The sequence below is a fragment of the Hylobates moloch genome, unplaced genomic scaffold (genome assembly GCF_009828535.3).
Source record: "Hylobates moloch isolate HMO894 unplaced genomic scaffold, HMol_V3 SCAFFOLD_12, whole genome shotgun sequence".
Classification (NCBI taxonomy): domain Eukaryota; kingdom Metazoa; phylum Chordata; class Mammalia; order Primates; family Hylobatidae; genus Hylobates; species Hylobates moloch.
The window spans coordinates 19,442,598-19,452,993 of record NW_026652287.1 but is presented as its reverse complement, the minus strand read 5'-3'; the positions used below and the strand labels follow the sequence as shown (position 1 = coordinate 19,452,993).

Below are 10,396 nucleotides of genomic sequence, written 5' to 3'. Positions count from 1 at the left end.
GGGGAGATACGGTGCCTGGCACGTAGTAGCTGTCAAAAGAGGACAGCCACTTTCATGAACCTGGGAGTCACTAGAAGAGCTCCCCCTTTGGGTGAGCAGAGGTTTTTGCATCCATCAAGGGTTTAATGTCAGAGAGGAGAACCAGGGAAAGGAATGGTTTCATTCGCTCTGAGTCATTATCAAGGTAGGGACAAAAAAAGAAAACCACACAGCGCCGAGGGAAAAAAGATTTTTTTTTTTATTAATCTTTCTTTTTAAAAAAAGTTGATTTTTTTGTTTTTTTGGTTTTTTTTTTTTTTTTTTTTTTTTTTTTTTTTTAGGTAAACCTCTTTCTGCTTCCCCTCCCTCACTCTGCCCTACCTCCTCTTAAAAATATAAAAATGTCCAACCCCGGATAACTAGAGTACAATAAATAAACAGTAAACACAAAAACATACTTTATTTGTTTCTTCTTTATACAAAATAAGGAAACTAGAAGCGTTCAACTTCCAAAAAAGTATAATATTGTACATCCTGACGGCCCAGCCTCCAGGCCCCGGGCAGGGAGGGTGGTCTGTGGGTCTGAGCCCAGCAACCCTGGCGCCCCACCCAGAGGGAGAGCAGGATGTGCACGTGTTCGAGTCCGGCCTGCACCCTCGGGCTCAACATAAACGTCAAAGTAAGGAAGAGCGGGAGCTGGACCCGGCTGGCCACGTCCTGACCCACAGCCCCCTTCCTAGAGAAGCTGACCTCGAGCCTCAAGATTGGCCACCAGGGAGCGCCAGCGTGCAGGTGGCTCGGTCTCCCTCCCAGTGGCTCCCGGTTCACGCGAGTTCCTCGCTCGCTCTCCGTCTTCTCCCTCTGGCTGACGCTCTCTCCATCTCTCTCTTCCTCATCTTGCCCCCTTTCCTCTCCCTCTCTTTCAATCTCTCTCCTCCTTTTCTGCTCATCTTTTTTTTTTTTTTTTAAGACGGGGAAAGCACAGCGAGAAATAAGATTACAAAATGCCACTCGGATTGCAGAGAGAGGGAAAAACACCGTCTCCGCCCCTTGGCCTCACCCTCTCTCAGTCCAAAGTGGTGGCGGTGGCTGGGTGGGTGGGTAGGGGCCCAGGGAAAGTCTAGAGCGTGCTCGAAATCTCTTGACCCTCCGGAGTATTGACTTTGGTCCCAAGAAATTGCTCGCGGTTGCTGGGAGAGTGCTGGCGGTGGGCTGAGGCTCCTGGAGAGCCCGCGGGGTGGAGATGGGGGTCGGCCCCCCCTCGGCGCCCAGCCGAGGAGCAGCTGCCAGTTGAGTGCGGACCCGAGAGAGAACCCCCGAGGGACACCCACGTCTCCCACCGCGTCGGCGTCCGCGTCGGGCGTTTTGGTTTCAGGAGGCTGCTTCGGGGCGGGGCCCTGGGGGCCGAGCGCGGGGGGCGGCCCGGCGGCCTTACCACACAGCGGCCTCGTTGAGCTCGGGGTTGGGATGCGACAGGGGTCCGCTGTAGCCGCTGGTGCCGCTCATTGGGAAGGGCGGGCTGGGCCCGCCGCTGAACACCTCGCCGGGCATGGGGTGCAGCGCGCCCGGCAGGCCCGGCTCTGGGCTCGGTGTGTCCGGGTGAGAGATCATGTCGGTGAACCTGGGGTTGTCTGTGGCGTGCGGGCCGGCGAGCGGCGGCTCCAGCGCGCCCAGCGGCGTCGAGCCGGGGCCAGAGGCCGCCAGGAAGTTGGAGTCGGCCGGGGACTGCGCCTGCGAAGGCGGGCCGTGCGCGAAGAAGTCGTAGTTGCCTCCCGGCGCGTAGTAGTCGCCTTGGTAGTCTGCGGAGGGGGAGCGGAAAGGAGACAGGGCGCGGTGAGAGAAGGCGAAGTAGGCGGGGGACCCGGGACCGGGGGAGGGGACCCGGGCGGGCGAGAGAGGGGAGCGCGCGACACCGACCCGAGGTTAGAGAGACCCGCGGAGGCCGGCGCCCCTCGAGACGGTGGACGTGGCAGACCCACGGGGAGGGTTGGGGAGAGAGACAATGAGAGATCTCGAAAGGGCAAGAGACTCAGACTGCCAGAGACTACACACAGAGACGGGAGAGATTCCGAGACCGTGGGGGACACACGCGGCAAAAACTTGGAGACTTCAAAGTCACAGGTTCCCTGACACCTAGAGATGGAGAGAGACAGAGGCGGCCAGAGACGCAGAGACAGACGATGATTCCTGAGTATCTTAGGGTCGGTGAGAGACACAGAGATGCGGGACAGCGAGAGACAGACGGAGAGATCCGCAGAGGGGCAGAGAGAAAGGCAGAAAAGAGACCCAGAGCCGCGGAGTCCGCGGCTGTCTCAGCCGGAGATGTCTCAGCCCGAAAGCCCGAGACATCGGAGGGTCGCGGAGGAGTCGAGGAGACGCAGAGAGAGGAGAGACGGCCGCGGTTAGAGACACGCGTGGAAACCCCCGGGGGCGGCAGCGAGGGAGTCAGGAGTGAGCCTGAAGATGGTGAGAAGTCGATGAGCCCAGAGAATGCAAGACGGTGGATCAGAGATGAATTCCAGGAACCTCCAGAGAAGCGGAGGCTGACAGGCCCGGGGAGAGGAACCGGGCAGGGACCAACCAGCGGACAGAGCAGAGCGCGAAACGGTTGAGACCGGGAAGCGACCGGGCCGGAGGAAACTGCATCCGGGCCGCGGCCGGAGCGACTGGTGGGTTGGGCCGGACGGGGCGGCCTTGGCGCCCTAAACTTGGTCCCTGCGCCCCACCAACCCAGTCCAAGTCCTTCGCCTCGCCAAGTACGGCCCCCGCGTCGATCCCGGTGAGATCATTTGTACCGGCGTCGCCTAGCCTGAGACAGAGAAAACTGAGCTCCAGCGACTTGGGAGAGGGGGAGGAGGACACGAAGATTCTCTGGGTCATGCCCAGAGCTCCGCGGGCGCCTTAGGGTAGAAGCTCGGCCCTCCAGCCTTGTCCCGGGTTGGTTTTGCCAGCACCCCCAAGTTCTGAAGCATCTGAGGACATTGAGACCTTCTGAGAAGCTGGTGATAGCTATGGGCTCTCTCGAGGAAAATGCAAGGATGAGAATTTTGCCCACAAATTCAGGAGGTGCAGGGACTCCGGATTACAAACCCACTCTGCCTCAACAAATCTGCATCAACTCTCTGATCTCCCCACGTAGCCCCTTTTCCAGAACCTTCGGGATATCCTGCCTTCCCTCACCAGGTGGGGCCCTGAAGGACTGACGTGGGGGACCTCACGAAACGACCACTTTTTGTACCAGGCACCCGCTTTGTACGGCGGGAAAACCAGCGCTTCCAGAAGCCTGAGTCTCTTCTGCGAATCCACTCCCCCTACTGAGTCCTGGGATCTCATTCAAGGGGCGAGTTCCTATTGCCCCCTGCCACCCTCTTCCCTCTCCAAACCCTGAAATCTGTCCAAATAGGGGGTGTCTGGAGGCGTGGCTTGGAGGCAGTTTAAGCAACAGCTAAAACGGTTGCCAATTACTTTTTAAAACCATTAATTTAATTCTCCCCGAAAGTGAAGGGGAAGATGGGGAGCGGCGAATTTGGAGCCCCAAAGGGACAGGGATGGGAGACCGCCGCGGCCCGCAGCGAGCCGGAAAACCAGCGAAGGCCGCGGCCCAGGCGCCGTGCGCGCCGCCTCCGCCCATATGGCGGCCGGGCCGGAGGTAATTGGAACAAACGCCGTCTGAAAAGGGCACAAAAGCCGCAGCTGGGGCTTTGTCCGCGCTCCCACGGGGAGCCGCCGGCCCCGCCGCCCGGCCCCTTTCTCGCCCGCTGCCGGTCGCCACCGCCGGGATCTCCCAGCGCGGATTAGGCGGGGCGGCCTCGCTGGGGGCTGGAGAGTCTTCCCCACCATTCCGGGGAATAAGGGGCCCCCCGTATCCAGCTCCCCACCCCATCCAGCGCGCAGGGAGAGGAGGCAGTGGGATAGGTCGGGGCGGGGGCGAACTGGTCCTCGGGGAAACCTTGGTTAATTACCCAGGCGGGGAAAAATTCCGGTCCGGTACCGCCCCCACTACCTCGCTGCTCCGGGCCCAGATTTTGTAGGGAAAGAGGCAAATTTAGGTGGAGAGAGTCGGTGAGTGGAGACTCCGGAAGACACGCCCACCATCCGGGCTGTCCAGGGTTGGGGGGCTGTCCAGGGTTGGGGGGCTGTCCAGGGTTGGGCGGCTGGGGCGCTCCAGCCTGAGCCCTGCCACTGCGTGGGGTCTCTGCCCTGAAAAAAAGCACAGCCTGGCATTTTGCCCACAATTTCTAGGGGCCCCGGTCGAGTCTCAAGATCTAATCCCCCCTCAGGCTTCCGGATGTGCTGAGGTTAGTGATGGGGTTATCTTCCCTTCCCTTCTGCGTCCACCTGGGTGCCTAGCTCCTGCCTTCCCAACACTGCCACTGAACTCACTTTCTAAGAGAAATTGCCTCTTCCTAACCTGCACTGCAACTCAGAAGTGCAGATGCCTCTCAGACATAGGCAGTGCTGGGGTCTCTCCAAATTCAGAAGCTTCAGAATAGAAGAGGAGAGGTGCTTTCTTGAGCCCTCAGCCCCGGGAAGAACAGGACGGTGAGCTTGGTGAGCTCAAGCAATGCGGCTCAGGGTAAGGAGCTGAAAAAATCCGGTAGGGGGAGTTGGGATGGTTTACCAATCCAGTGTGAGGGAAGTGAGAGGAGGAAAACTGAGGTGACCAAGGGGACAGCTCACCCCAGGCCCAAGCCTGGTACCACCATCTGAAGGCCTTTGTAAACTGGGGCTCCTCGCTCTCTGCAGCCCCAAAGATGGTGGAAATCTGGGGTTGGCCCAACACTTGTGCCCCGAGTCTGTAGGAACCCCAGGGGTCTTGGGGCTGGAGGGTGGACTACAGTCCTGCCCAGAGCAACTGCCGGCATTTGGGCTAACACTGCCAGATGCTGTGCGCACACACCCCGCCACACGGAACAGGAGTTGCTGCCTTCGATGCTAGTGAGCAGGCGGCTTGGAATGAATCCAGACCCCCATCCCCTCCCCTCACACTACCCTCCAGCGCTCGGAATCCACCTCATGCCAAGTACACCAGAAACAGGGCGGCAGGAAGGCTGTGTGTCTGTCTGTGGGGGCGGCATGCATGTGGATTTGCCAGTACTGGCCTCAGTGTGACTGGTGGGAGTGTGCGCGTCTGCGGGGTTGTGTCTCCGTGAGTGTACCTGTGTGTGAGAGCGTGGAATTTACCTGTACGTGATCGTGCGATCGTGTCTAGATGTGTGTCCCTGGAGTCTCTGAACACAAGTGTGAGTGCACCTTGTGCCCTGCGTGGGTGAGTGTGTCACTGTATCTCGTGTGTGCTTCTGTGTGCATCACTGTATGGGTGAGACCACGTATCTGATTTTGTGTCCAGGCGATGTGGGTGAGTGTACATGTGTCTGTGATTGTGTGTCCAGCGAGTGGGCGATGTCCTGGAGCGGCGGAAAGCGTGCTGACCGGGACCCTTCGCCCTCAGCTCCCGGAGTAGCGCAGGTGCGGAGCAGCGAATCCCGGGGCGCCCCTTACCTCCGTAGTAGGTGTACGGGGTGGATCCCAACATCTCAGACTCGTCCAAGCGGCCGCCCAGCGGACGCATGCGCCGCGGACTCCGGAAGAAGGCGTGCCTCCGGGCGCCCAGGGCGCTCAGCTGTTTCATCCGGCGTTCTTTGGACCGTCGGTTCTGAAACCACACCTGGGACAGAGGAGAGGGCTGTGAGTTCAGGATCGGGAGTGTCCTCTCCTCCCCTCTCCTCCCCTTTCCTCCCTTCCCTGACTGGGCTGCCCCTGCTGGGTCCTTGCGCCTCTTCCGCACCAGGACTCCCCCGAGGAGGGGCCGGGCCGGATTAGGTCGGGAGGGGTGGAGAGGGGCTTCGGCGAACCAGCCAAGAGTGAAGGATTTCGCGGACCCGTGGGGCGACTCATAAAGACTTGGGCTTCCTGGTCCTTGGCTAGCCCGCGGCCTGACGGCTCTATAAATGCCTCCCTCCCAGCACGGCTCTCGCCTCGGCCACTCGGCTCGGCTCCGGAGCCAGCCTCTGGCCGTTTGTCTGCCCGCGCTTCGGCGCAGGGAGGGAGGGGGCATCTCCTGTTTCTCTGCTCGAAAGGTGGGAGGTAAAGAGGGATCCTGGACCCCAGAGAGGCTTACAACCTTCCATGAGCAAGGCGGGGGACGGAATTCAGAGAGGTAAAGTGACCTGCCCCCAAATCGGAACACCAGGAGGACTAGATGGAATCTTTCGGTTCACAGTCCCCGACCACGGGCGAGTGCCCCACTCGGGCGCACCGTCTGCTCCCACACCAGAACCAGGCGCGCTCGTAGCCAACGAAGCTTGGTGGGAGACTCCTCCGAGGCTCCCGGCTCCCAGGCCAGCGGGGCTAAGTTGCTGTGCCCGCCCCGGGCCGCACCTGGATGACGCGCATGTTGAGGCCGGTCTCCTGCGCCAGCTGCTCGCGGATGTGGCGCGTGGGCTTGGGCGTGGCGGCGAAGGCAGCCTTGAGCGTCTCCAGCTGCTTGGCCTTGATGGTGGTGCGGGGGCCGCGCCGCTTGGTGCCCGAGTTCTGCTCCTCATTCTCGTTGTTGGCGGTCTCCTTGTCCGACGAGGTCGAGTTGTCCGTCTCTTTGGGGTCGTCCTGCAGTGCGTCCTGGAGGTCTGGGGACAAACTGCGGTCCGTACAGGATGACACTGCGGGCGGACGGATCGGGAAGGGGACAGCGGCGTCAGCGACGGCCAGACGCCTCTTCAGTCCAGTGGCGGGTTCCCGCCGGCCCAGGCTATGGCCTGCCCAGGCTACGTCCGGCCCCGCTGGATTCCCTCCCAAACCTGCGACAGCCCCTCCCCCAGGGACCCGGTGCCCGCCCACTCTCTCCAGGCGGGGCTGGGCCTTTGGAGGGGCGCTTCTTAAGCCCTCTCCGCGCGTCTCAGTTAGTACCTGGGTAAGGGTAGGGGGAGGCGTACCCTCCGGAGAACTCCCACTTTCAAGGAGAGGGGACAAGGAGGGCACAGATTCCCTTGGGGCTTGGATCTTCCTCTCCCTTCCCTCCTCTCTCCAGACCTCAATTAATGTCCTTCCAGTGCATCTAGAAATTAGCTGGAGCTCAAATGACACATAAGGGGGAACTGTGCGCTTCCAAATTAGGGGAGGAGGGCAACTTGGAAAAGTCTCCTGAATTGGAGGAGGGTGAGGAAGAGCTGGCAGATCTCAGATCCCCTGTAAAACCTGCTCCAAAGCCACTTCTCTTCTCTATCCTCTAACCCCCTTGCCTTGCCCTAGAACTGCCTGGGGCTGATGAGCTCCAAGCTCAGCACAGACAGCACACCGGGGGCCAAGTAGGGAGTGCCAGGCTGGGCACGGTGGGAGGGTGCTAAGGCCTAAGGCTAGTGAGGGGCCCAGGCTTCCTACCTGAGTTGAGGCTGCCCTCCTTGAGGCTGGATGAGCTCAGGTAGTCATCTTTGCACACGAACTTGTTCTCGTCGATGACGTAGAGCTCCTCGCCGGTGGACAGCTGCTTGTTACACACCATGCAGGTGAAACAGTTGAGGTGAAAGACTTTGCTCCGGGCCTTGCGCACCAGGTCGCTGGGCGAGATGCCTTGCGCGCAGCCGGCGCATTTGGTGCCAAAGCGCCTGTGGACACAATGTGCCCGTCACTGTGGGGTGGGACCATATCCAGCCCTCCCCAGGCCCTGACCTCTTCCCACCCGACCTGGCTTCTGTGAAGTCCCCATTTCCATATCTGTTAAACGGAACCCCAATCCTGAGCGCTCTGGCCAGAGCGGGAGAAGTGGGACAAATGTCCTGAGCTGTTTTTGGGACTGGGACTGCCATGCCTCCATTGGGGCTTTTCAGACTCTCCTGAGCTGGGAAGGGGTGAGCAGCGGGTGCAGCCGTCAGCCAAGAAGAGAGCCCAGAGCACCCCAAGATGTCCTCCCCCAAACCCAACCCCTTCCAGGCCTGTCTGAGCTGCTCCAGGCAAACTCAGAGTCCATGAATGATTTGAAGCCAGGCGGGGAGGGTTTGGGCCACTTGGTGGCTTTGCCTCCTGGATCCTTTCTAGTCTGCTGGTGCCTAGCTAGGGCCAATCTGCCTGGCTGGCTGAGCCTAGCCATGAGGTGGGGAGCCCTTCTCCTAGGCTGGAAGGAGGAAGCAGAAAGGAGGGAACCTTCCACTGATTTCCAGTACCAATGGAGAGGCTTTCCAATCCACCGCTCTGGGACCCGCTGGAGCTAATCAGGAGCTGGGCCTCATAGTGAGGGACCCTAGAGAGCAGGGATGAGTTTCAGTCCCCCTAAACCTCTGGCCTGGCAGGCCACAGGGGAGTGTGAATAGAGGGCAATCATAGACCCCGCAAGGCCAGGACAGGAATTTCTCAAATCCCCACTTTCCCGCGTTCCTGATCTCATTCCTTTTCTTTCTTCTTTGAGCTCAGGAAGAAAGCCAGCCTCCCCCGAAATGGGAGATGGGTGAGGCTCAGGTTGGGGGTGGGGTGGGGGGAGGACCCAGGACTCTGGGACCCCACATCTCCTCATACCCATGTCTCTAAACAGGGCGAATTTGGGTGACATTGATGTAGTGAGGGCATTAGAAGCCATAAGTCACTTTTGGCCTTATCCGGCAGCGTAATTGGCCATATGCACCTTATCAAAAATCATTAGGCGCTTTGCAAGCACTGCTACATTAGGGGCATCGGGCCTCCGGGTCCAGGGAGTTTACACGTGTAAAGGAGCGGCTGACATTTTCTCCTATTCAAATTCCCAGTGCGGAGTCGCTGGGGCCGGCAGGCTGCCTTTCTCTACGGCGTGATTCACGCCCCCCTTTCTCAGCGCGGGGAATTCCTGTTCACAAAGCCGGCTCTGGGTGCCCAGAGGAAACAGGCAGGGCTCAGTTTCCCCAAACTCCACTGGCTTCCAGGCTGGGGAAACTGAGGCCCAGAGAGGTGATCTGCCCTGGCCAGCCAGAGGGCCCACAGGGGTGGGGGGGCTGGGGAGGTGCCACAGCCCAGTCTAGACCCCAGAAGTCCTGATTCTCAGCCTCGATTTCGTTTCTGCTTTTCAACATGGGAGGAAATGTTTAAGGGGTTGGGAGGTGGAGGGGGGAGGTTCTCTCCTCCCATCACCAGGGGAGACCTTCCTCGCTGGGCCCCCTCTGGAGCTGAGAAGTTTCTGTTTGGAATTGCGGCCGATGGGCTCACACATTCTGCCTGGAGCGAGAAGCCTCCAGGCGTCTCTAACTCAGGCAAAAATCCTTCCTCTCTCTCGGGACTGGGCTTGAAGCTTCTGTCTTGGGGTTGCAACTGCTTGGAAGGGGCGGAGAGGAGTGGATAGCAAGTTTGTCAGGGCTTCCTCCCTCTGCCCCGCCAGCGCTCTGAGCCGGCCTGGAGCCAACGTGAGGCAGCGAAGCAGCGTCCTTCTTCCTCTGCCTTGGCTCGGGACCTTTCCTGGACCAAGGACAGGAGGAGAGCAAAGTGCTGCCCGCTCCCCATCTAAGCTTGTGATCCGGGGAGGCTGGGATGGGTATGGGGGTCTCCCCTTCCCCAGCGCCCCAGTAGAGCGCGCGCAGGGTGGGCGCACGCAGGGTCGGCGCGCAGGCAGCAGCGCGGCGCGGCCTCTTACCTGAAAAAGTCATTTTTGCAGTAGAGCTTGCCCTCGCGCGAGAAGCACTTCTCCGAGAGGTTGGTTTTGCACTCGCAGCACTGAACACATTTGATGTGCCACGCGCGGTCCAGCACGTTCAGCAGAAAGCGGTCGAGGATGGGCCGCTCGCAACCGGCACAGTGCACCATCATAGCCCCGCGCCCCGGCGGCTTCGGCCGCCTTGCCCTCCCTTTGGGCCCCTGGCCCTCGGGCCTGCCGGGCCCTCCGCTGCCCTTCGCCTCTTGTCTCAGCAGCTGCAGGGCGAGTCTGGTCCGGACCAAGACTCAGCCGGTCAAGTCCTTGGGCAATCGCTGGCCTGGCGCTGGGCTGCCCGGAGTGGGGTGGTGGTGGCGGGGGTGGCGTTCACACCCTCATGCCACGGGCCGCACGCCCCGGCGCCTGTTCCGGGCTTCACCAGGTATCTCGGGTGGCTGCTGGCCTCGGCGCTGCGGAGCGGCTTTCCCCGGTGGCGGAGGCGCCGGCACTTTCCCCCACTTTCAAGCGGTCCGGATCCTCATCTTTGTCTGGTCGCCGCGTAATTCGCGCATCCTTATTCAGATTTGGTGACGTGGCGCTGCACGTAGGGGGCCCAGCGGCCAATGGGCGCACCGTGGCCATGGCAACCTCTTAAATTTATAGCATATCTAAATTGGCTACAGCGTTGCGGTCCGGACAGAGCAAAAAAAACAAGGCATCAGTATTGTTGAGTATTAGCTTGTACCTGGTTCGGAGGCTAAGTAAGTATTTACCTTCCAGTTTGGGGCTGACGGGGCGGGGGCAGCGCGATACGAAAACTGCGTCTCTCTTCCT

The 10,396-nt window shown here is 60.3% G+C and overlaps 1 protein-coding gene across 1 annotated transcript; it reads right to left on the bottom strand.

The window, feature by feature from the left end:
* Positions 1-216: 216 nt before the first annotated feature.
* Positions 217-10,166, bottom strand: LHX5 (LIM homeobox 5). Its single transcript, XM_032168592.2, has 5 exons — positions 9,566-10,166; positions 7,357-7,580; positions 6,361-6,638; positions 5,482-5,647; positions 217-1,778 (listed from the first exon to the last, which is right to left on the bottom strand). Exons 1-5 carry the CDS (start codon positions 9,736-9,738, stop codon positions 1,411-1,413), a joined length of 1,209 nt encoding a protein of 402 aa, XP_032024483.1. The 5' UTR covers positions 9,739-10,166; the 3' UTR covers positions 217-1,410.
* Between the last annotated feature and the right edge of the window lie 230 nt (positions 10,167-10,396).